Below are 27,721 nucleotides of genomic sequence, written 5' to 3'. Positions count from 1 at the left end.
TGTTATTGGCCTTTTGGCTGTTGGGTCTTTTCCAAATAAATAAATAAATAAATAAATTAAAAAATGTAATTATTTAAGATATTTTGTCCGGCACTGATAGAAGGATTTCTTAGTTTTTAAAATGATTTCTTTGTATTTAAGAAATCATTTCTTAAACATTATTTCTTAGTATTTAAGAAATATTTCTTAAAACTAAGAAATATTTTTTAAATACTAAGAAATGATGTTTAAGAGCGGTTGATAGTTGATTTTCAAACGAGTTTTGCTCATGAATAAGATAAAATTTTGAAAAAAAACGTTTCACTTTTCTATAGATAATTAAATTATCCATCGAAGAGCGAAGCGCTTTTTTGGAAAATTTTCATTTATTTATGCATAAAATCCGTTTTAAGATTCCATAAGTTGTACAAGTATGACAGAGATACTCTCGTTTGTCCAATAGAGAGCGAGAGAGAGAAAAAATATAAACCCTTCTTAAGAAGAAATGATTTCTTAAATACAAAGAAATCTTCTTGAATGTTAAGAAATCCTTCTATCAGTGGGGGATATTTTGTCGTACTGAAAAAAAAAATTAACTTGATTCAAGATAAAAATTCTTGAAACAAGAATATAATTTTGAGGTGGGTAATTGTTTTGAATCAAGATGAAAATTTCCTTAAATCAAGAATATTAAGTTCTTCAAAATTATATACTTAATTTAAGAACATTTTTTCTTCTGTGCAGGGATATTTCGTCAGGGATATTTTTGTCGAAGGATCAAGAATCATGAAACCTTTTAAGCTGACTAAAAAAATTCCAAACGAAATCGAGTCTCATACGTGAGTTTATGGTGCGTACATACGTGTCGATGTAACTGGAGATAATTCGGAATATCTTGTAACAATGTTCCTCCATAGAAAGAGGGTAAAAGTTTATTATTTTCGGAGGTCAGTAACCATCAGGAGTATTTGTGCTCTTATTGTCGAGCAAAGACGGAAGAGCGAAGTACCGTTGCTCGCTGTACATCAAGCATAGCAAGTTATAAGCATTACACTCGAGCAGGGACGAAGAACCAGGGTCCCTACAAACTTAACATTAATATATATATATGTATATATATATTCTGCACCAGTGAATTTCCCGATGATAGTCACGGGAATGCCGAGGCTCACGTACGTGCTCAAAGTGTGTGTGTAGAAGAGGGAATGAGGAGGAAGACTATGTATATTCTTCAGTGTGGTTTCGTTGACTCTTAACTGGTGTGTAAGTCGAAGAGAACGAAAGCAAAGTGGCCAGTGTAATGTGAGGTAAGGAAGGAGAGAGGAGCCAAGACACTCTATCGTGGAAGAAGAAGAAGAAGAAGAAGAAGAAGAAGAAGTAAAGGGAGAAGAAACCGTGGTCGTAGAACAGCCTTCGAGGTGTAATGCCTCCTTCCTTTTCTTCTTGGTCCCTGCCGCCATCGCCATCGCCATCACCACTGACGTTGTGCGCTTCTGGCCTTCCTATACCTATATTCACCTTCTGAGCTTCAGTACGTACCACGCGGCTGTACGAAACAACCGTTCATTAAGGACGTCGACCACATTGAGGTGATTCCCCTCGAGAGTGTCTTCAGACTTTATTTTTATAAATTTATAAATTTATTTATCAATTTTTGGGAACTTTTTTTTATTAATTAATTATTTATTTATTTATTTATATTTTATTAATGTGACACAAGGGTTGTGGTGAACGTGAAGAGTGAGATATATATTTATAAATGTAATTTTGGTGGAGTGTTTTGTATATATACTGTTTGTATATACTTATTTGTTACCGAAGAAAACTCTTAGGATAAGACTTGCGGCTAATTAACAAAATAATTAAGACTTTGGATTATTAAATCACTGAGATTAATTGGAGATTTTTAATTAATTAGACATGACAATTGGCTCAAGGGTTTTTTAAGGACAATTTTTTGCAGTCGTCTTAGTGAGGTAAGTCATTTTTTTTTTTATAATTAATTAATTAATTTATTTATTTATTTGTTTGTTTACTTGTTGGGTTATAATTAAAAGAAGAAATATTAGATTTAATTTATAATATCTTGAAGAAAGTACATAACCTACGGTGGACTCTTCCGTAACTTTTTGCCGGCTTGTTCTTAGATCCAAGGTCATAATACAAAAAGAGGGCTTAACTATTTGCTAAGCTCGAAGGCCGAGATATCGAAAGTGTTGAGAGTCTATTGGTAGTTTAAAAAAAAAAAGTAATAGTTATTTGGCAATCTTTAATTCTCAGGCTTAGATTTAGATTTAGACTCTAACTCTATTCTGTAGGGTCTATCCAAGATCTCATTTTTTTATCATCATTATTATTATAATTTACGACAGAATTTATGTTGAAATTTACCTAGTCGTTGGCAAAGATCTGTTGGCCTTCGTTCAAACCCAAGGACTCCTAAAAATTAATCTAAAACTATTTTTTTTATTTCGTAATTCGCAATGAAATTTACTCTGTGAAGAGACCGGTTACGAAAGAGATATACATAACACACCGCAGGTATAATATATATATATATATATATATATATATATATATATATGTATATATATATATATATATATATATATATATATATAATGTATTAATGTATAATGTATGACAAAAAATATTTTTAAATTGCAGAATTGATTTGCTACATTAGATCATTATAAATTCGGGCTTGTGTAATTCACTTTTACTTAATCTCCGGTTTATTATCATCTATATTATTAAGAGAATACAATTTTGTTCCTTACCGATAGTTAATTTATGATGATAAATATTTAGGGTGCATTTGAAAATATTCTCTAGATACATAATTAATAAATGACCTTGTATCTTGTGAACTATTGACATTTTTAAAGATATAAGCTCATCCTGATGTTATACTCGTCAAGACCTTTCATTTGAGTACCTACATCAATTTTTCATATATTTTATATATTTATATATATTATATATATGTATGTATGAAAAATATATCAAAAATGCATGTGGGTACTCAAATGAAAGCTCTTGATGAGTATAACATCAGGATGAGCTTATATCTTTAAAATATATATTATATATATTATATAATTGAAAAATGACCTTGTATCTTGTGAACTATTGACATTTTTGAAGATATAAACTCATCCCCATGTTACACTCATCAAGACCTTTCATTTGAGTACCCACATCAATTTTTCATATATATATATATATATGTATATATGAAAAATATATCAAAAATGCATGTGGGTACTCAAATGAAAGCTCTTGATGAGTATAACATCAGGATGAGCTTATATCTTTAAAATATATGTTATATATATGTATATATGAAAAATATATCAAAAATGCATGTGGGTATTCAAATGAAAGCTCTTGATGATTGTAACATCGGGATGAGCTTATATCTTTAAAAGCGTCAATATTTAAGAAATTACAGTGCAATTTAACAAAAGTCATTGCTCAAGGTTAAAGTTAAACTCTACAGGATAAAATTTTAGAGTTATATTATTGACTAGTGGCGTAATTCTGGGAAGAAAAGACAAGAGACCGTTAAATCTACGCTACGCATTTCCTAATATGATATAACAGAGTACCGTTGCTTTTGGAGTAAAATAAAAGAGCAGACTGAAATAAGAAGAGTAGTCGAAAATAAAAGAAGTAAACGGAGGAAGCACTCGCTTACATTTGGTAGATTCATTGGGGAACTGCTTTGCTTGAACGCATCCTCAGGAAGGAGCGCCAACGGGATTTTGTTAGAGAAAAAAAAATATTCTGTTACCGCACGGTAAAAAATTTAAGGAAAATAAATAAATAGTCTCACTCTCGGCAATAGTTTTTTTTATCAACGATTGTATAGTAGTGCTGTAAAGGAGCAGGGAAGAAATAAGAAAATGAAAGGGCCTTCCAAAGAAATAACGGACTTGCTGAGTGGAGGATGAGACGGAAATACGAAGGCCATTGTTCGATCCGGATATTAATTTATATATAAAAAACTCGGAGGATTTTATTGTATTTGCCATATGCCGGTATTTAAGGATGTTTATATTTTTTTGGCCATTGAACTTTGCCCGCTCGGAGACACCGCGGCGTCAGGAGCTAAGATAAAAAAATTAAATTGAATCTAATAGAATTTACTTAAATAAAAAAAAATTTTGTTAATTATTTACAAGTGGGTCCATTTTAATTTTCACTTTTTGAAAATTTTGATATATTTTTTTTTTTTCAATACTTAAAAAAATAAACAATTAAAAAAAAAATATGATTACCACAATTTTAATAAATTTTCAAGAAAATTTATAAATTTTTTAGAAAATTTTGATATCCAATTTTTTTTTTATATCGTAGTTTTTTTTTTGTCTTTTTCAAAAAAATATATATCAAAAAAATGAAAATAAAGTTAGCCTACATTTCAAAATTTTTAGAAATTTTTTATTGAAAAAATTTCAATTGAACAATTAAAAAAAAATTTCACTTGTAAAAAACTTGAAAAACTATAAGTGCAATTTTTTAGAAATATCTTTTTAATCGTAATTTAATTAATAGAAAAAACAAAAATTTTTAGACGTCTGTTAACGTCAGTGTCATTCAAAAAAAGATAAAATATAAATTTTATCCAAAAAAATAAGAGCCAAAATTTTTTCCAACTTTTGAAGGCAAAAAAGCTATTGAAATTTTTATTTTTTTTTTCTTTCACGATATTTTTTATCATAAATGCGCCGTAAAAACAAGTAGAATAAAAAAATGTTAATTTTCCACTTAGATATGGCCAAAAAAGGGTGTACCCCGCTTGTAAATAATGATTTACTCAATTTTTTTTTCCATGCAATACTTTTAATTGTTCTTCCCTCGGCAGAGGATCGCTAATGATGTTAATGATGACAATGGGTTCGAACGGCGTTAATATCCTATCTAGACAGAGGATCCGGCTGGAAAACAAACAAATGGATAAATGAACTCCAAAGGCACTTGTACAGTGTAATGTTTAATGTAATGTGACATAACGGTATCTCCGGTGTCAAGGGAATTCAGTTGAAAGATACAAATTGCTATCTCTTATTCGGGGAGGGGGTGCTCATGACAGAACGAGCAGGACATTTACCACCACAGCGCCAGGGTCGAACAATCGCCAAGAACACTCGAGTGGGGGTCCTTTTATTGGAACGGTCATTGCACTTTTTAGGTGAGACGCCAATCGAAAGGATCTTTATTATTTTTTCGAGAATTTTCTGCAATTTATGGGATTGATTAATTTATTTATTTTTTGGAATCTCTGCGCGCAGTCTAGTGATAGTGCCAAAGTACCGTAATAAACCAATTTCCGTACAGTTTCTCGAGATTTATATTACTTTTTAGCACTTGTTAGATAGTTATTATAATTATAGCCTATTTATTTTATCATTCTGCTTTATTACATTAATTTCCTACTTCTTATTCGCTAATTTTGCTTTTAAATCATGTAATTATTATTCTAATTTAAATCAATTCAAATTTACATATTAATTTGCATTTATAAAAAAAATTGACGATTTGAGAGAAGAAATTTTTTTTAACCAAGAAGAATATAAAAATCTTCAGTCAAAATTTATTAAAAAAAATTTTTTAATTAATATCTTTCTTCTTATTATTTAATTTTGCTTTTAATATTACTAATATATAATTATTCTTTTTATTTAAACCAATTTAAGCAAGAAAATTACATTTATAATAATAAAAAAATTAATTTATAGCCAAAAATATTCTGAAGGATTTTTTCTTATTTAATTAAAAAAAAATTTTTTTCTCATAAATTAAATATAATTTTTAAAAACAAAAATTCTTACTTATTTTTTAATATTTGTTTAAAACTTAGAATATTTTTAAAATAATATCAATAATTGTTAATAAATTTTTCAATTAAATACTTAAAATATTAAATTAAATAAAAATTTTTATTCTAATCAAGCAAAATTGTCAAAAGTGTTATTAATTAAAAAAAAAAAAACTAAATTCTAATTTATTAATTTTTTTTAATATTTTTTTAAAACTCAGAATATATTTAATAAATATTTTTAAAATAATATCAATAATTTTTAATAAATTTCTCAATAAAATACTTAAAATATTAATTAAAATAAAAATTTGTATACAAAATCGGAATAAAAATTTATTTATTTATTTATATAAATAAATAAATAAAAATTTATATTCTAATCAAGCAAAATTGTCAAAAGTGTTATTAATTAAAAAAAAAAAAACTAAATTACAAGTGCAAAAATCAAGTGCAGCTCACTACCTAGCATTACCAATTTGCAATTAAAAATATTTATCTACATAAATATAAAACCATGAGATTATAGATGATGATATAAAAGAATAGACTTAGCGATGGCGGCTGTGGTGGTGGTGGTGGTGGTCACAAGTACCAACGCAGGAGAGCCGACTATATATAATATAATACTTATACTACGACCGCCGGGAAGTCAATGACCGTTCTACATTGACGCGTTGCGCTGAGTGCCGCACGAGTTGAGTAAAGTCACGGCCAGCCGTCAGCCGTGAGATTCCCTCCGTACAATATATACATATATAAAAATATATATACATACACATATGCTTCTTTTCTTCTCTGGCTCTATACTACTCGTTCGCTCTCTCTATTTCTTCGCAGCCTTGTCGGAGGGTTGGAGGGTCTTAAGTAGCCTTATTTTGGCAAAATTGTCCCGCAGGATGACCGCAAAGATGGCGCGTGCAGACCTGGAACAAAAATCAGTCTTGTAGGTTGTAAAAAAAATTTTTTTACAGAAGAAATGATATTTAAGTTGATAAATTTGAGCCGTAATACTCGCGGCAACTCCGTATTTGTATACTTATTCGTTATATAAGGTGAAAGGGCGCTGCGGCATTGACATTGACGTCTTGAGAGTGTATAATTCCAATGCGGAAACGACAAATTCGATTATTTAATCTCTTTCGCAACTCTACTGCAGGTTATTTACCCTTTTATTATAATTATAATTATAATAAGTTACTTCTAATTGTGCTTTATATTTTATGCTTTTTAATGATGACTTCAAAAAATCTAGTAATTAATGTAATTAATAGCCTGTTATGGTTTACTTGTTTGTATATTAATGATGCAATTTAGAGAGAAATGAAAAGAGATGAAAAAAATTGAGCCGAGTGAATTATTATGGAAATGGTAGTTAAGAGAATATAATAATAAAAAATCAGCAGCTAACGGATTTTACAATGAGAAAGATGGTCTAGGAAAAGGAAAGAGTCGAAGAAAAAGGAATCAAGTGTAAGCGAGAGACAGCGATTTTAACTAGGTTAGAAAGTAAGGTATCGATCTTCTATGCACTCAGAGTTAATTCAACCGGTAAAACTCTTTCCTACTTTACACATTTAAATACCTAAAAGTTTGTCTAGGTTTTTTTGGTCATTCATAATTTGTCATTGGGTTATTGAAATTTTTTTGCTCTACTAAAGTCTCTTGGAATTGATTTTTATTTAAATCAAGATTAAAATCGATAAATTGAAATAAATTAATGTACTTTTAACTGTTTAAAATTTTTTTTTTTTAATTTTTGGCAAATCTTCAATAATAATAAAACGTTTTAATATATTTCATGGTAGCTAAAAATTATTAATAAGATATCGAATTTTTATTTAAGAAAAAAAAAATTTTTTTTGAAAAATTAGCATTAAGAAACTTGAAAAAAATATTTAATTGTTTAAAAAAAAATTTAAGGGCCATTTTTACGGCTTAAACTATTCTAAGCTTTCAACCAAAACAATATAACAAAAAATTTGAATATTTAATGTCAGCTAAAAATTATTAATAAATTCTATTAATTTTTGTTTAAGAAAAAAAAAAATTTTTAAACTTGAAAAAAAAATATTTAATTGTTAAGAAAAAATTTAAAAGACATTTTTACGGCTCAAACTATTCTAAGTCTTGAACCAAAACAATTACTAATGATAAGAATAAAAAAAAGTAAAATTACAACTTTTCAAAAAAAGGATCTTAGAGATAAGTGTGAAAAAAAAAAAAGACTTGGATAACTCTGACGGCGTTGGAACAATAATAACAAGGAAAATGAGTGAAGAAAAGAACAAAGTGAGTAAAGCTGCAATATCGACAAAGGTATCTGGGTTTTGCTTGGAGTTCAGGCCGTGTGAGGATGCCGCGTGCCGGTTAAACAAAGTGGGCTATTACAAAATGGGTTATGCAGCGCAAGAGTGCCAGGAGTTCAAAGACCTCGTAGCTTGTACTCGGTACGTGTTGCGAGTTTGCGAGAGTACCGCATTAAGTTAGCGAAATGATGTAGCGGCTCTTGCATATCTACGCCTTCACCGCTTCTTTTTCCGCTCATATAAGACACTAAACACCGAATAATCATTAAAGCTCATATCAAGCTCACACTTGCATTGTCTCTCCCTATCTTACCATATCACCTTTCTTACAATGGACCATACAAAATCCATCCGTTCATTGAAAGCAACCCGTCGTTTCGCACATCGTTGACTATTACTACTTAAACCGCAAAATCTTCCCTCAAAATAATTTCATTTAATTTATTTAATTATCGACGAGCTACAATGCTGTATTAAAATACATTAATGCTAAATTGAGTCCACAAAAAATAAAAAAAAAAGGAGCTAAGTGTAACTGTAAATGACATTCCATATCCACTAAAAGAATGATAATGAAAACGAGGAACCGACGAGGACGTTGGTATAATTCGCAGTCGATCTTACCAACAAGTTCAATGTCCTCCGGTGATCCTGTCGAGAGAGAAACGGAGAAAGAGAAAGAAAGACAGAGGAAGAACCAGAAAGAGAATTTGGCTTTGACGCACCCGAGAAAAAGTACATTGATCTTTACCAAGGGAGCCTGCCAGGTATAATATAAGAACACCAATAATAATAAAAACCTGACCGAGACACCAAAATAACATATTATCTTATTAATACCAATACAATAAATTAAATGTTAATTTTAACCAATACAATAAATATAAATGTTATTTTTATAGTCAGAAATTTAGAAACAGGAAAACCTCTACACAGTAAAAAATTTTGCGTCAATGCGTCAAAAAATTTTGTGTTAAATATTTAACAATTTTATGTGTAAATTTGACATTTATTGTGTTAAATTAACACAGATAAGTGTTAAGTATTTAACATAAAAATTTTTAACACAAAATTTTTTACTGTGTATATTTTCAAGAATTATTCGTTGAAGATAGAAGGATTTGTTTATAGTTAAAAATATTTGTTAATATTTAACAAATCATTTATTAGACCACTTTTTAGTCCTTAACAAATATTTCTTACTTTTTAAAAAGATTTAATAAATTAATAGCAGATTTATTAAATACAAATAAATCATTTTAAATATTAAGAAATATTTGTTTAATACCAAAAAGTGGTCTCTAATAAATGAATTGTTAACTATTAACAAATATTTTTTAATACAAATAAATCCTTTTATTAGTGTAGCTAGTAAAAAAAATAATGTTATTTTTAAAATACCAACAATTTCTTATGAAAATTCATTTGTAGTATCATTTATTCGACTTTGGCAAGAATTACCACAAGAAATTATTCAATCAAGCAGTATCAAGGTTTTCAAAAATCAAATTTACGATTACTTATTAAATCTAGACTTAAATAATAAAAATAGATTAAGTTAAATCTGATGTAAAACAAAAATATTATGATCTCTTTCTTTAACTTATAAGTTTATTTTGAGACGAAATATTATTAAGAAATAATTAAAATGTACACAATAAAACAATAAAATCATGTAAGTTGCCAAACGGCCTGTGCCTTGGCATATGTTAATAAAGAATAATAATAATAATAAATTATTCCAAGGAACTAGCTATATTTTATCTGTCTGCAGGACGTCAAAATAAAAATTTAAACTCAGCCCTTGGAATTAATAATAATATTTAGAGGTCGGAATAAAAAAATTCTTCTATTTGAATAGCTTGAGTTTTTTATTCGACTATTCTGACACGTGTAGCATCTTTAAATCGAATTTACGAGTTATCGAGTTCGATGAACTCTCATCTCTCCCCTCCCTCCTTTTGCGGATTCGAGGTCCTGCGGTCCAAGAATCCAATCTTTAGCTTTAGCTTTATCTCTCTTAGTTGCGCAATTTTTGTTTTTTTTCATACAATGAATTTTTTAAACCGAAAATTCTCTTCTGGCAAGTTTAGCGGAGAAAAAAGAGCTAAAGTCAACGACCTTTATTGTAGTATAGTGTAAAACTAAAATTCGGGTGGCCGGCTGGCGTTGCGGTCTTACGAGACCGAAAATGAATTCGGTTTTACTTTTGGCCGGGCCACTGATACCTCGTGTCTGATGTCTCGTGTGTTCCTTTCCCCTCACCACGCAACTTACTTCAAACGGGACTCTGTATTCTCTACAGTATATCTGGTATATAACGGTTCAAGTTACATACCGACTTACCAAGTGTATGCACCCATGTTTAAATAAAAGTTAAATAAAAGTTCCTTCTACGCTTTAATCCTTTACTTGTAAATATATTTTAGCTATTTTCTAGATAAAATATAGATGTTCTTATTGGTGAAAAAATTTACATCACGAATGTAATAAATAGTCATGCACGGAGAAGAGAAAGAACAATCGGTATGCACTGATAATCGCGAACCGCCTAAGATTGTCGTATAAATTGACATAAGTAACGTTACTATTATTTTACCGTATTAAATAAATCGCTGGACAGAGAATGTGTCTTTCTTTATTCGCTAATTTTTTTTGTTTGTCTTTCTTTTCTGCCATTATTATTCCCCTGCAGTCTTTCTGTTTTTGTTTTATCGCGTTTGTTTCTATTTATTATGTCTTTGCGGATCATGTGGGCTTTATATGTAACTAACAATCAGGGATTACTATTATACGTTGCGTAGGAAAACTGTTTTAACAGTTACAATCCGCTATAATGTAGCCTAGACTTGAGTATTGATTTTATTTCATTTCTTCTTTAGTTTTTTTTCCAGAAAAATATCTTATAATTGCTTAAAAAAATTTGTTTAATAAATAAATTAATTATTTATAAAACTAATTTGACATAAAAGAAGAAATTAAAAATGTAATTATTAAAAAATAATTTTTTTTTAAATCAAAATTTCTTCTTTTAAATCAAATTATTTTTTCATCATATTTTTAATATCTAATTTTTTTACTATAAATTAAATATCTTAAAAGTATAAAAAATTTATTTAATAAATAAATTATTTTTAAAACTAATTTAATATAAAAGAAGAAATTAAAAAAATTATTAAAAAATAATTTTTTTTTTTTTAATTAAAATTTCTTCTTTTAAGTCAAATTAATTTTTTCATCAATTAAATTTTTAATAGCTAAATTTTTTACTATAAATTAAATATAAACTACATATTTTTATAAAATTAAATTATATAAAAATTGGCTATTAAAAATATATTTTTGTGAATAAAATCAACAAAATATTTACAGACTATTTTGCAATCCCAAAAAAAAATTATATAAATGCATAACAAGTGTAATACATGAGGTAAAAGTTGTAATACTCCTACACGAAGGCCCATCGTGCGAGTTTAAAAATTAATTGACTTCAAAAAATGATCAGTAGAATGATGAGTAAAAAATCAGGAGTTTGAAAATTGATAAAAGTTTGCAAAAAAGTAGAGAATATAAAATTGATTAAAAGGATACTTGTGGTCCAAGTCCAAGTCCAGATGGTGAGGCGATTACCAAGTGGGACAATGACCGGCAGAGACCTTCTTTCGAGCGCTTAACCGGACGAGTACAAACAGAATAAGTATTAAGTATAAGACCAAAGAGAATGAACGAACTTGTACTTTAGTTGAGAAATAGAAGTGGTAAAAAAATAGGAAAGAAATTGAGAGGGGAGAAAACTCAAGAGTTTACTGAAACTGTAAATATATATGGATACAAATATATTTTTATTGTATTATTAAGTTAATGTAAGATGAAGAAAGAAGCCGTCGCTAATTCACTTACTCGTTACTTTTCCGGTTTACATTTGCCCACGATCGCCTACAACACCGATTACGGGAGATTTCTTGTGAATGTGATCAAGGTACAATGAACTCGATGAGAATTTATCCAGTTATATATGTTATATCTCGTATGTTATAAATATACCTACTAATAAGTCTATTTATTTGTAAGCTAAACTGTTCCGTTAATGGACTTGCGCCGATAATTAATTCCATTTAATTACGAAGAAATTATTAAGACATTGATTTATGCTGTCGACAATCGACATTAAGCTATGACGCAGATATAATATCGAGTAGACTGTATAGTTAATGATTTATTTAGAGGAAAAAAAGTCTATTGATTTGACGAGTCTTCGTAAGGACTTACGAGAGTGTAAAAACTATCATAGAAATGTTATCTGGTACACATGGAGTCAACTTCTTCGAGAAGTCTCGAGATCGACGACCTGAAGACGTATCTGGGTTAGTAGTCGTTGCCGATTCACGCGGAAATTCTTCGCTAGTCGCTCACTCGCACGGGCGAGATCGTTCAAGTGAACACTAAGAAATACGCGGAAAAGTGAAATTTTCATTCAGTACCTCCCTACTTTTATTTATTATTTTATTAATAATAATCTATTTTTTTTTTTTTTTTTTTTTTTTTTAATTACTATTAATGATTTAAAATTTTTTGTCCGAAATTTTAGAAAAAAATCTTTTTTAAAAATGATATTTTTTATTTTTTAATTTAAAAAAATGAAGAATTTTTTTTAATTTGGGATTTTTTTATATTTACTTTTTTCATTTATTATTTTATTAATAATAATCACTTTTTTTCAAAATTATTATTAATGATTTACAATTTTTGATCCGAAATTTTAGAAAAAAATTATATTTTTTATTTTTTAATTTAAAAAAATGAATAATTTTTTTTTTAATTTGTGATTTTTTTTCGCATAATTTAGTCTTAATTCTCCCGCCTTGAATTCATAGAGGTCATTGAACTCAAGCCTAAACACCGATTAGGTCTACAGATTTCTACAATGAATAAAAGAAAAAAATTTTTTTTTTAATTAATTTTTTAGCAAAAGAAAATTGTTTTTTTTTTTTTTTTTTTTTCATTCTTATTAAATAAATAAATTCAATTATTTCTTCAGAAATAAATTACCAATAAAATTTTTTCAATAAATAAATCCACTAATTTCTTCTTAAGAAGATAAATAATTAAAAAAAAAAATTCTATAATTTTATCTCCTAGTTTTTTATAATAAATAAATTTTCTTCGTTATTTATTTTCTTTTTTTATAAATAACGTTGAACTTTATAAAGGGTTTTTTAACCCTCGATACCCTTAACTATTACTGGCACTTATTAGACTTTGATGTCTGGACGCACAGCGAAAGTAACAGGACAAAGAAGAAAAAATCCATACTATCAATTTAGCAAAACTGAATAAAGGTAAAAAGTATAAAGCATAAAAATGTGTTTAATAATAGCCTTCTTTTGAAGTTTGAATCCTCGGGAAGAAAATGTTTAATAATATATAAACTACAATGAGTATATAATATATAATGTAAAGCTGGTACTGGTACGGATTGCCGTGATTGAAGAATGAGGGGATGAAAATCGAAAGAGAGTGATATTGATGTGAAAATGAGAGGGATTGTTGAGGGCGACTGTCGGCCTGTCGGGGATGGACAGAAAGCGGAAAGAGGGAGGGAGAGGGCGCTCTCAGCGGCGGGTCGATTGAAAGCGCAGGAGAAATGCACCACCATGTATATAATATGGGTTTTGCTGTACTGGTGCTGCCTCTGCCTCTTTCGTTACAGATATACCTACAATTTATATATTTATATATACACTGTATAACTTGAACATGCGCCACCAGCCAATACCAACGTAGGCGAGCCAAGGAGACTCGTGTTGGGCTAGGTCAGGTCTACCCGAGTTCCACACTGTGCCATCCGCGAAACCCTCGCGTTCGCCACTAAATTACACTTTTCTTTGAGGAAAACTCGCTAAATTTCGTTAAATATTACAACTGTGCGCCGTGATAAGATGAACCACTACAAAATCGTAAAATCAAACAATTTTGTTGAGTATTTCGGTCTGAATTTGTTTAAAATAATTAAAATGAATTGCCAGTGATTGAAAAATTAAAAAAAAAAAATTTTATCAGTTTAAATTTAGTGAAAAAAAAAAAAAATAATTAAGTGGTTTTTTAATTTTTTATAATTGTAAAAAATAGTCTATATTTTTTTGGATAAAAATAAAAAATTGAGCTGCAGTGTAAGTGTATTTACGTGGCCCAATAGGGAGGACATGCGCGGTGGAAAAAGAGAAAGGGAACTTGGATTTTTTTTTAATCACTCGAAGAATTTTTGAATGGGCGACTCCCAAAAATCAAAAGTGATTTTATTATTATTTGAAATTAAAATTTCTTCCTTGACAACGACGCACAAAATTAGCAACGATGATGAATAAGACTGATTGTAAACAGTGTTTATTGACTGAATAAATAAAAAATAGTGACTGGGACGTTCTCCAGCCCTCCGATGTCCTGATAATCGATAAGGGCTCTCAAAAACGTGTCGTAACACATCGATCGATCGGCTACTATTTTTTAGTTTATTTTATTAGTAAATGTTTAGAGTAATTCGATTTTGTCTTAAAAGTACTGGCGTTTATAAAACTTTAGTAATAAAATCTGAGATTTTTATTGTAAAAATGATCGATGAAATTTCTCTGAAAAATCACAGGATCACATAAGAAAGTTTTGAAATTTATTTAAAAATTTTAAAGGACTTTTGAGGACTTAGTTAAGTAAAAAGTGTATGTATTAATAAAGAAAATAATTGTTATTATTAATGGGTAAAAATAGGAAAGATATTTTGGTCAAGATCCTGGAGTTTATATTATCTTTCGCCCCTTTCCGCCCACATTTCCTCAACCCTCCTCCCAGTCCTCTCGCTTGCAGTCGATCAATGCATGGACGGGTTTCACTTTCGCGGTGTTTAAGCGTGCAAGCTCGGTGCAGCGACGTCATATATTTTTTTAAGTCTTTTCAATTAAAATTGCTGAGAGAAGAAATATTTTTTTTCACTTTCAGTTGAATGAAACTTAAAAATATCCCGAATATTTTTTTATAAAATTGAGAAGAAATTTTTTTAATTTTTTTAATTAAAAAATTAAGATGAAAATTATTTAGGGGATTAATTACGCAGAAATTTAAATTGAGCTATGGGTAGCGTTTTTTTTTTTCTAATTAATATGATATAAATAAATATTTAATTAATTATTATTGCGATGAATAATATAAACAATATTTTTAATTTTTGTTACAGTGAACAATGGAGGCTAGTGAGTGGGATCACGCGACCCTGAGGGAGGAGGAGTTTGAACTACACGCGGTTTACTTGGTACCGGATGTCTCGACGTCGGCGAACGAGTCAAATCGGGCGGAGGCATCACTACCGAGAAATCTTGTTCTAAAGCAATCTCAAGCTCTTAATGATGTACGTATTTTCATTTTTAATCTTTAAATTATTTAAATATTAATCTAAAAAATAAAATAAATTTTGATAAGAAGAAATAGATAAAAATTTTCTATTTGAAGAAATGTTACATCAAATTATTGACAATTATATTTAATAATTATTAAATAAAATAATTATTTATTATTCATTCAGAAATAATGAATAATTAAATGATAAATATTAATCTTAAAAAATAAACTAAATTTTAAAAAGAAGAAATAGATAAAAATTTTCTATTTAAAGAAATGTTACATCAAATTATTGACAATTATATTTAATAATTATTAAATAAAATAATTATTTATTATTTATTCAGAAATAATAAATAATTAAATGATAAATATTTATCTTAAAAAATAAAATAAATTTCCAAACGAAGAAATAGATAAAAATTTTCTAGTTGAAAAAATGTTACATCAAACTATTGACAATTATATTTAATAATTATTAAATATAATAATTATTTATTATTTGTTTAGGAATAATAAATAATTAAATGATAAATATTAATCTTAAAAAGAATAAATGGATAAAAATTTTCTATTTGAAGAAATGTTACATCAAACTATTGACAATTATAACTTATTGACGTAAAACTTTTAACTCAGGGGTATTTATAGTCAGAAATAATGAATAAATTGTTAAAGTTCTATATTAAACTAAAAGGTCGAGAGTCATGTTATTTTTTCACAAATTCTGTCGATTTTGATTATAATAATTTATAATATCAAGATAGTAGTATAATCTCCGATTATTTTTAGTTGCTTTTATCTAATGATTCGATTGATTTATTATTCAAGCTGACCTTTAGAGTAAAGGTTTTTAAATAGCAGCTTTTGATTCATAAAAAATTAGTTCAATCGTTTGAAAATTAAAATAAAAGAAATAAAGGTCAGCATTTTGATAATAAAAATACAATTTTTGTGGGCTTAGGTTTTGGGTGTGTGGAGCACGAGTTACATCCCTAAAGGGACTCGTTTTGGACCTTTGGTCGGACAGCAATATACTAAAGATTCAGTACCTGTCGACGCGAACCGAAAGTACTTTTGGAGGGTAAGTTTGTTTTTCATAAATCTATTCTACTTATTAATTAATAATTAATTTAATAAATTGTTAAATTTTCTTTTATTTATTGCAACAGGTCTATAAAAACAATGAGTTGTTTTACTACATCGACGGATACGATATCCAAAAATCAAATTGGATGAGATACGTTAACCCCGCGTACTCATCTGAGTCCCAAAATTTGATAGCATGTCAATACAAAGTAAGTTACTAACAATTATTGTAATTAAAAATTATACTGATAATAACTGATTTATTAATTTATTTAAAAAATGTATTTTTCAGATGAACATTTATTTTTACACAATTAAACCAATTTTACCGAACCAAGAGTTGCTAGTGTGGTACTGTCGCGAGTTTGCGGAGAGATTAAACTATCCATTTACGGGTGAGCTTATGCTCCAGCGAATACGCCAACAAGTTCAACAATCGGCATTACCAACTAACGAAATACCTACTTCATCAGATGTGTCTATCTCATTAAGGTATTTTTAATTATTTTATTTAATTGCGTAAGACTAGGATGTGAAACTTTTTTTAAATTATACGCAAATTTTTTTTATTTTTATTTTTTATAAAAAAATAAATTAAAAAGGCAAAAAATTTTTATTAATTTTTAATAAGTCAAATATTTATTTTTAAATATTAAAAAAAATTAAATAACATAATTTTTTATTATCAAATTTATAAATTAATATCTTTTCACATTTCAATTAATAAATTAAAAATTAATTTTAAAAAAAAAGTTTTACTGAAAAATTAAAAAAAAAATTTTTTTTTTAATATTTAAAAAATTTTTCAGTGAAAGAATAACAATGAAAGACTCAGTAGTATACGAGCGCCGTTGCCAAATGACTCCCACAGAAGGTTCAGTGAGATCAGACGAGGGTTACCACTCAAACGGGTACCACGACGAGATTCTCACACCCCCTCACGAGGAGAGCAGCGAGTCCGACTCCGAAAACAACTACGTCTTAGACTTCAGCAAAACAACCAGAACTTCTTCATCAGCGCCGTCGCCGTCATCACCCCCTCCCGCGTCCACCGGCAACAGTGTTATCAAGCAAGACACCGTGGTAGTCAAAAACGAGTACCGAAAAGTGAAGATAAAGATAAGCAAGACCTACAACAACTTCCAGTCTAAGACTCAAGATATTAAAGACAAGGAAGAAATCCGAGCTGTAACTCCCGAAATTCCCCAAAAGTCCGTGTCTCCTATCCAAAAAGCGACTATGATTTCCACTTCGGACGAGGTTGAAAAGAAGCCGAAGGCTTTCTATGAACTAGAGGTTAAGGGCAACCACCAATCGCCTCCAATGTCAACCACCGGCCGGACATCCTGCATGACCAGCCCCAGCAGCTCTATTTTGGAGAATATCCTTCTGAGGAGCAATACTGACAACAACAACAACAACACAAACATTCACCAGCTTCATAGTAATCATAGTAATCATCTCCAAGCTCACAATCAAATCCACATAGACTCGGTGACTCCCCCGCCATCTAGCCCCACGGAGATGGCGTACTCGTACAAAAAGTCTCACAGGTACGGGAATATTCTTCCCTGCAGTCCAGACTCGAGTTCCAACTTGCCAGTCCTTGCAGAGTGCACCAGCTCTTTGGTGAACTCAACTTGCAATGTTCCAATGCTCCAGAGTCCAGTGAACCCTCATTCCAGCACGGGGAGTCTCCTTCACCCCTGCAACTCCAGCAGCAATGGCTCCAACAGCACCAATGGCCACTCAGTCGCTGGGAATATTCATTCCAGCACGGTTCTTACTTCAACCACCAGCAACCTCCACCCTGCGACCAACAGTTGCCAGAATAAATTAAGAAGAAGACGGAGAAGCCCGTCGCCTACCACGACAAGTGCTTCAACTACTTCCTCGCCGGCACTAGGACCATCCACGATCATGTACTCCAGCTCAAACTCCCACGTGGAGTCTAATTATTCTGTAGGAACTGCGATAAATAATAATCCTAGTGTCTCGCCGATCCAGTCCCCCTCGTATCCTTATGGGTTGTATCATCAAACTGGCAGCTCTCACCAGCACATAGCTCCGCTCTCCATCAACTGCTCGGCTTACTCGCCCACCCCCTCGAGCAATGTTGTCTATGAGAGGAGTGATAGCAGGAGACACGAGCCCGCTGGCCATCAGCTGCCCACTTCCTCCACGATGCAGATTGACAACCAGGCTAATTTATTTGCTGGGACTCACAATCTTCATCTGGGTCATCATCCCGGGTTGACGATCCATGCCAACTCCGCGCTCAACAGATACTCACCGGCGAGCTCGCTGTCTCCCGATGATCATGCTTGCTCACAGAGCGGTTCGCTCAGTCCTAATTCTCAAGGCTCTAGAGGATATCGGTCTCTCCCCTATCCGCTTAAGAAAAAAGATGGAAAGATGCATTATGAGTGCAATGTTTGCTGCAAGACTTTTGGACAGTTGTCTAATCTTAAGGTTCACCTCAGGACTCACTCAGGCGAAAGACCTTTCAAGTGCAATGTTTGTACTAAAAGCTTCACGCAGCTGGCGCATCTGCAGAAGCATCATTTGGTTCATACAGGTACTTTTTTTTAATATTAATTTTTTATATTAATTTAAGAAGAAAATATTGGTCGTATAAAAAAAATTTTTAAATAAAAATTTTCAATATTTAATTTTCTATAAAAAATGTTTCTTGTAATTTTTTTCTAACAATAAAAAATCCGTAATTTTAAAATTAAGATTTTTATGATTAGCAAAAATTTGAATCATTTATTTTTAATCTTAATTTTGGAATTACAGTGAAATATTGGTCCTAAAAAAAAAACATAAGACATTTTTTATAGAAAATTAAATTTTCTACAAGTTTTGTTTTATAAAACTTTTTTTATAGAACCAACAAAAAGCCGTAATTTTAAAATTAAGTTTTTTATTATTAGCAAAAATTTGAATCATTTATTTTGAACCTTAATTTTGGAATTAAAGTGAAAATATTGGTTAATTTTAAAATTAAGATTTTTATTATTAACAAATTTATTTTAAATCTTAATTTTGGAATTATGGTGAAAATATTGGTCGTATTAAAAAATACGAGACTTTTTTTTATAGAAAATTAAATTTTCTACAAGTTTTGTTTCAAAACTTTTTTATAGGACCAATAAAAAAACTCTAATTTTAAAATTAAGATTTTTATGATTAGCAAAAATTTGAATCTTAATTTTGGAATTACAGTCGAAATATTGGTCGTATAAAAAAGACATTTTTTATAAAAAATTAAATTCCCTACAAATTTTGTTTAAAACTTTTTTTCTACGACCAATATTTTCACTTTAAGACCTAAAATTCAAATCATTTTGATATTTAAAAATTATACATAATATTTATATTAATGAATTTATTTTTTTAAAAGGTGAAAAGCCGCACCAATGTGAAATCTGTCAGAAGAGGTTTAGCTCAACTTCGAATCTCAAGACCCACCTAAGATTGCACTCAGGGCAGAAGCCGTACGCTTGTGACCTCTGTCCAGCAAAATTCACTCAGTTTGTCCACCTAAAGCTGCACAAACGATTGCACACCAATGAGCGACCTTACACGTGTCAAGGTTGCGACAAGAAGTATATAAGCGCTAGTGGTCTCAGGACCCACTGGAAAACCACCAGCTGCAGGCCAAATAATATTGAGGACGAGCTAGCTCTAGCTGCTGCTGTTGGTTCCCCGAATTATTACGAATACGGACCTGATGTTGGTAAGTGTAATTTATAACAAAACCAAAACTCAATTTATTTCTTCTTTAATTTTATTAACTAATTTTTTGAATTTTCTTTCAGGCAATATGCAAAAAGACTGCGAGTTAGAGCACATAGAAAATTATGAAAGGCGTAATAGTGCACATTCAACGTCGTTACACAATCTGGACAATTCAGTGGGTCGACCGAGTGTTATAGAAACCTCTCAGCCACATATTATTGAATGTACTTAAGGGATTAATTTTTAATAAATTAATCTCAGCTCCAAAATGTCCAATGTGATAATTGGATGCAATATGGGACCCTATGGCTTCGGATCTGCACAATCGGTGATAATTACTTCGAGTCTTATACGCTAACGCAAGAAATACTCTCGAATTAATGGATATTTTAAAAGAAGAAATAAATTTTTCTATAAATATTATTAATTTGAATAGAAAAAAAAAAAAAAATAAAACACCAATGCTTCCTTAATTAAATATTTTTAATGCTAAATAATTTTTTTACTCTTATAATATCTTATCTATATCCACATAATTCGATGATATATTTTTCTTGCGTTATTTATAATATATAAATTTTGTACATTAGAGTACTTAATTATCTCCAATTGGCGGATTTTGTCGGCACCCGCCAGTATTTATAAAATTAAAATTTTTTAAAAATTAAAAGAACAAATGAAGTGATAAATTGATAATTTTAAAAAAAGGGTGATCAAGAGGGCTAAAAAGTTAAAAAAAACCAGTGACGACACGACTGCAACTATACGAGACCTGTACCTGTAAATACTATTATAAGGGATAATTGTAATCAGTAATTAGGAAGATATTATAAAGTACACAATATATGTATGTATATATATATATATATATATATATATATATATATATATATATATATATATATATATATATATATATATATATTATTAATATTATTATTACTATAATTGTTAATATTATTTAATTATTATTTGTATTGTCGGTTGGCCAAACGGTAGGCTGTATACAATTGAAGAAATAATTTATTTATTACATATCTTCTTAACAGACACAAATCACTTATATACATTCATATATATCAATTTATATACTCAGTATGTACATATATTTTTTTATCAAGATATATATCTTATTTAACTATAAAATTCAAATTAAAAACCAATCAGTATTTTCAACTAATTTTTGTTACAATTTAAATTGTTTATTTTTTTAAATTATTACTAAAACTTTTATTTTATTAAATATATTGTAAATTCTTCCATTATTTCTTCATTTATTAATCTCAATTATTTTATAAATAATCATATATTGGACACACTTCCATTAATATTTAAGCGGACTCTTCACTAGATCTTTAGTTTACTGTATACAGTCTACCGCTTAAAAATTAAAAAAGTAAAAAAAAAGTAAAAAAAAAAAAAAAAACGAAAACGTGCTTACAGATATTTTCATAGATAAGTGATTTAATTTATTAAATTTCAATTGGGTTTAATAATGAATTTTATTGTAAGAAGAAATCTTTTGCGGATAATTAATGAGAAGAAATTTAATTTTATTTATAATAGAAAAGGATAAATTAGATTTGATAGAATCTTAGATATCAAATCGCTCTTCTATGATAATATTTCCACGAATTCGCAGACTGATATTAATACAGCTGTTGGAGCTCACAATTTTACACTAAAAGTGTAAATTAAAAATTAAAAGCAATAACGAGGATCTCTTTGAAGAAGAAATAAAAATTTTATCAGTGCGCTATAAAGAAGAAAAATATAAATAAATTATTTTTATCAATCGATAAATACTTAATTATTTTTTTGTAAATAATTGTTTAAAATTTTGCGTACCTAATTTTTTTATTTTAAATTACTCATAAAGACTTTTAAAAATGCAACAGGCAACGTGGATGATTCAGGCACTCCGCGGGATGCCCAAGCCAAAAAAGAATCGACCCAATAATTTAAAAAAAAATTTTATTTGTTATTAAAATGTTCACGCACTGCCGTAAATTCTGTATAATAATTGACAAAGCAGAGAGTGTGTTTTTTTTTAAACTTATTCGCAGATAATTTAAATGCTCAAAAATAAATAAAAAGGATCAAATAATAGATGGATAAATATTTATATACACATAAATATAATTTTTACCTTGTCAATATTTTTCAGAGTATAACAAGTGCTTGTACATTTTTCTAGTCGTATAAATACTCTTGGATCGGCAATTTTAGTAAGCCAATAATATTAATTATTAAAGTTACGATAAATAGCGCAAGATAGAAAAATGAGTTGGAAAAAAAAATAAATAAATATAGAGACAGTTTAAAGCATAAGGAGGCTTCCAAAAAATATACCAAAATACATTTTCTTCCAGTACATTAATAAATACTCGAATGTCAATTACAAAAGCTAATAAAAGGATTAAATAAAATAAAAAATGACTTTTTTAAAATATTGAATAACTAAACTGCTTCCAGAGGCCATTAATTAACGCGACGCTAAATAAAATAAATTATTAAAAATCATTCTGTGAATTGCCTCGACTCGCTACCTTGCCTGCAAAAAGCGCACTCTCAATATATGTTATAATTATAAAAGAAAAGTTTAAATGCAAGAAAAAATGTTAATCGTATGAAGAAATGCTAGAGACCATGTAAATATGCTGAAAGTAGTGAACTAAAGCGGAAGCAAGGCGACTACTCGCTTACCTCGGTAACAAATAAGCAATATTTTATTCTTATCATCTTTTTGAGTAAGGACGAAATTTAATTTTTAAAAAATCATGATAAACTCCAACCATCTTGTACTTAAAAAAAACACATTGTGTACAATAGCGCACGCTCGTAATTAAAATTTATAAAATTAAAATGTTAATTATCCTTACACTTAAAAATAGTGAAGATAACAAAAAAGGAAAAAATTGTTACGCATTTATTAATATTATAATTATCGAATAGGTAATGCTCAACTTAGCATTTGTTTCTTAAAAATAAAAAATAAAATAAATATATGGCTGTTGGATATTTACATATGCGTACTTGAGTTTGTTATTTTTTATTTGCTTTATTTTTTTTTTAAACGCAACACATGTGTATTTACTATTATATTATGGAAAGGAATAATAATATTGAATTTGATATGTTTTGTAACAAAAAGATAAAATTATTGAGTAAAAATATTTTTTTTTGTCAAGTTTTCATAAATTGTATTAAAAAATTTTTCTACAATAACCAAAATTAATAGAATCATTAATTTACAGTTACAAATATCAAAATTTATATAATTAGTATTTTTTTTAATTATTATAACAATATCATTGAGATATTTAATTCAATTAACAAAATAATTTTATCAAATCAGTGTATAAAAAAAATTCTAAATGAAATTTTCACGTCACTTATAAATTTATATGTCAAATTACCGTTTTATTTTTTATATATAATTTAGAGAAAAACTGTTAATATAAACGAACATCTACAACACAAATTTAAATGGGAAGCAATCATTTAAATTGCTTTCATACTTATTATTTAAATCCTAATCCTCGATACTGTAAATAATGATTTACATTCATGCAATATTGAGGATAATTTCTTATTGATAATTATAAAAATAATACAGTTTTTATTCGTATTTTATAAATTGGAAAAAATTAGCTATTTATATTTAAAAGTTGGACATTTAACATCGTCTCATCTAATCGAATGTCTGAAAAAAAAAAATTCTGTAAATTATATATTATTAATTAACTTTGGTAATTATTTACAAGTCGGGTCAAACCTATTTTTGGCCATATTTAGGTGAAAAATTAACATTTTTTTATTCTACTTTTTTTTTTTTTACGGCACATTTATGATAAAAAATATCGTGAAAGAAAAAAATAAAGATTTTGATAATTTTTTTGTCTACAAAAGTTGGAAAAAATTTTGGCTCTTATTTTTTTGGATAAAATTTATATTTTATCTTTTTTTGATATATATTTTTTTTCTAAGTCATAAAAAAACGAAGAAAAAAAATATATATATATATATATATAAAAATTTTCAAAAAAAAATATTAAAATTTTCAAAAAAAATATATTAAAATAAAAAAAAAAATTTCGTTGAAAAAAATTAAAATTAAAATAATAGACCCCACCTGTAAATAATTACCTTAACTTAATTAAACCGTAAGTAAATAAATAAAATACCTTATCAAGGTATTGGACTGTCTGTACCACTTCCACTATTGGTACTAGCTTCATTTTTCGTAGCAGCTAACCGGTCAGCACGTTTTGTACTCTTGGACAAGGTAGCAACCTCCTTCAAAAGAGAAGAAATCTTAGACTGCATCGTCGCTACCTTATTTTCGTACTCTTTTTCAGTCAGCTTCATTTTGTTGCGCAGTTCAGTTTCTGAGGTAAAATTTTTAGCTTTTAAATCGGTAATCTGCAATAAAAAAAAAATCAAGCAACAATTTATTTTATCAATAAATATTTTATTGAGTGATAATAAAATTGAGTAGCTACTTGTCTATCCTTGGTAAGTAATTGATTATCTTTTTGCGATAATTGTTTTTGTAAGTGAGCTATTTTTTCTTTGAGCTGCGTTACAGCGACGACATGGTCAGAGCTGTTGGGATCATGAGGATCATGAACTCCGACCATTCTCGCAACTTTTAATGGAGTTGGTCCGTTTGCTTCTGCAGGCTCCGGTTGAGGTGGGAGCTTCGTTACATCAACACGATGCGGTCGCTTATTGTGTCCTTTTAATCTGTAAAGTTTAAAAAATTATTTAATTGAAAATTCTTTTATTAAAGACTAAAAAAAAAATTTTTATTACTTTTGTTCCTTGTGCTTAGAAGCACGATCATGTGCAAGTTTCAAATGAGCTCTTCGGTCAGCGTCAGACTGTTTTGTTTTCGCCAACGCTCTTTTATACGACAGCGTACATAGCCAGCATAGTAATTTACCATCAACCTAAATGAATAAATTCATTAGTAAATAAATTAAGATACAAACTAATGAGTAAATCTATATTATTAAGGGAATAAGCAAAATTTTGTGGCCAGTGAATTAAGAAATTACCTTGTATCTTGTGAACTATTGACATTTTTAAAGATATAAGCTCATCCCGATGTTACACTCATCAAGACCTTTCATTTGAGTACCCACATCAATTTTTCATATATTTTATATATTTGTATATATTATATATACATATGTATATATGAAAAATATATCAAAAATGCGAGTGGGTACTCAAATGAAAGCTTTTAATGAGTGTAACATCAGGATGAGCTTACATTTCTAAAAATATCAATAATTAAGAAACGACCTTGTATCTTGTCAACTACTGACATTTTTCAAGATATAAGCTCATCCCGATGTTATACTCATCGAGACCTTTCATTTGAGTACCCACATCAATTTTTCATATATTTATATATATTATATATATGTATATATGAAAAATATATCAAAAATGCATGTGGGTACTCAAATGAAAGCTCTTGATGAGTGTAACATCAGGATGAGCTTATATCTTTAAAAATATCAATAATTAAGAAATGACCTTGTATCTTGTAAACTATTGACATTTTTAAAGATATAAGCTCATCCTGATGTTACACTCATCAAGACCTTTCATTTGAGTACCCACATCAATTTTTTCATATATTTATATATATGTATATATGAAAAATATATAAAAATGCATATGGGTACTCAAATGAAAGCTCTTGATGAATGAAACATCGGGATGAGCTTATATCTTTAAAAATGTCAATAGTTTAAAAAGTACAGTGCTGTTTAACAAAATTCATTATTTAATAAAGCAAAATTTTATTTATTTATAGTTCACAAGTGCTAGTAAATAAATAAATAAAAAATAACCTTCTTATCTTCATCTTGTCTATCAAAAGCACACTTTTGTTTGCATTGCTCGCAAGTAACAGGTGGACCGTAGCGTTTTTCCGAGTTAGTACATCTTTGGCATTTGCTGCCAATGAACGCCGCGATGGTGTTACAGTACTCGCAAGCTGATGGCTTGCCATAAGCCTTGACATTTTGCTCGCACTTTTTGCAAATAGTACAAGTGTTACCTTTTCTGTAAAATAAAAATTGTCAATAACAAAAATGAATCTCAAAATTTTAATTAAAATTTTTTTACTTAGATTTCTTTACTGATAAATATTTATAAAAATATACTCACACTGTTTGTTGGAATTCTGATCTGCAATAGGTACACTTAACCACAGGATACGAACCACGACATTCCTAAATTAACAATATCGTATTATCCGATATTATACCATTGTTTCAATTCAATTGCATTATAAAAGTTTAAAATAAACACGCTAAGATAAGCTTACTCATATTATATTTAATTGGATATATTTTGCTCTTATAAATAAATTATAAGCATTGAAATATTATACGCAAGCTTAATTTTTTATTATAACTTTTTTTTCATTCATGTAAACACGAGACGTGACTTATAAAATTCTAATATTAGCTGCGTTTCGTGTATATATATATATATATATATATATATATATATATATATATATATATATATATATATATATATATATATATATATATATATATTTGATGTTTGTCAATGAGAAATGTCAAGAGTAGTTAACCAAAAAATATATATGTATGCAAATCTGTCATTAAAAATATTTTTTTATTATTTTGTCGAGGTTAAGAAAATATTAAAAACTTTTTTACGTAAAGAAGAAATAAAAATAATATTTTTTTAATAATTTACCTTGCACAGCTGTTGCCCAGGAGATAATTCTTCAAAGGGATGCCTCCCGAAACACCGTGAGCACGCAAATAATGCTTTCGCATTATTAGAACTCATTTTTGAAATAATAAGTAAATATTTATGGTGATTATTCTTAAAATATTGGTCCTTTTATTTATACTATTTCTTCTTTATTATTATTGTGTTTTGTTTATACTTCAGTATACTTTTAGTTAATAATGCTTTGAAGGATTTCAATTACAATGTGTTTGACAAAATAGAAACTTCTGTTTTATGTACGAGTGCGTTTAAGGACATTAATAAAATAAGAATATTAAATAAAACACTTATTAGATTATCTAGTTACAATTTTTAAATATAAATAAAGACGGAAGCACAATTAATAAATAAACTAGTTTTTACAACACCGAACACACTAAACTTGACTCGACATTAAGTATTAAGTAAAATTTCTATCTCACTCACTATCCTGTTTTTTTCTCTCTCCTCTCAGAAACCGACAGCACTCGCCGGTGCTGCCAAGTACCAAATATTTGTAACTAATCACCCCTTGTTTGCTCTTGGCATTATAATACAAATTATTATTTTAATTGTCAAGTTATTTTTTTTTGCAGGTAAGTAATTTAATTTAATAAAA

At 28.6% G+C, this 27,721-nt stretch overlaps 2 protein-coding genes across 4 annotated transcripts; one reads left to right on the top strand and one right to left on the bottom strand.

Moving 5' to 3' along the window:
* Positions 1–1,190: 1,190 nt before the first annotated feature.
* LOC123259893 (PR domain zinc finger protein 1) lies at positions 1,191–21,059 on the top strand. 3 transcript variants are annotated; one of them, XM_044720693.1, is made up of 8 exons: positions 1,191–1,955; positions 15,338–15,508; positions 16,463–16,582; positions 16,671–16,796; positions 16,880–17,079; positions 17,397–19,165; positions 19,994–20,329; positions 20,412–21,059. In XM_044720693.1, exons 2-8 carry the CDS (start codon positions 15,344–15,346, stop codon positions 20,561–20,563), a joined length of 2,868 nt encoding a protein of 955 aa, XP_044576628.1. In that variant the 5' UTR covers positions 1,191–1,955; positions 15,338–15,343; the 3' UTR covers positions 20,564–21,059. The 3 variants fall into 3 exon arrangements, with proteins under 3 accessions (XP_044576628.1, XP_044576618.1, XP_044576638.1); XM_044720683.1 differs by lacking the exon at positions 1,191–1,955 and adding an exon at positions 14,185–14,825; XM_044720703.1 differs by lacking the exon at positions 1,191–1,955 and adding an exon at positions 15,220–15,237.
* Positions 21,060–23,714: 2,655 nt separating this feature from the next.
* LOC123268187 (protein FAM76A) lies at positions 23,715–27,556 on the bottom strand. The gene is made up of 7 exons (XM_044733099.1): positions 27,085–27,556; positions 26,521–26,585; positions 26,202–26,415; positions 25,150–25,286; positions 24,837–25,080; positions 24,519–24,756; positions 23,715–24,037 (listed from the first exon to the last, which is right to left on the bottom strand). Exons 1-6 carry the CDS (start codon positions 27,178–27,180, stop codon positions 24,523–24,525), a joined length of 990 nt encoding a protein of 329 aa, XP_044589034.1. The 5' UTR covers positions 27,181–27,556; the 3' UTR covers positions 23,715–24,037; positions 24,519–24,522.
* Positions 27,557–27,721: the final 165 nt, after the last annotated feature.

The sequence above is a fragment of the Cotesia glomerata genome, linkage group LG1 (assembly GCF_020080835.1).
Source record: "Cotesia glomerata isolate CgM1 linkage group LG1, MPM_Cglom_v2.3, whole genome shotgun sequence".
Taxonomy (NCBI): domain Eukaryota; kingdom Metazoa; phylum Arthropoda; class Insecta; order Hymenoptera; family Braconidae; genus Cotesia; species Cotesia glomerata.
This window is presented reverse-complemented; position numbering and strand designations above follow the sequence as displayed.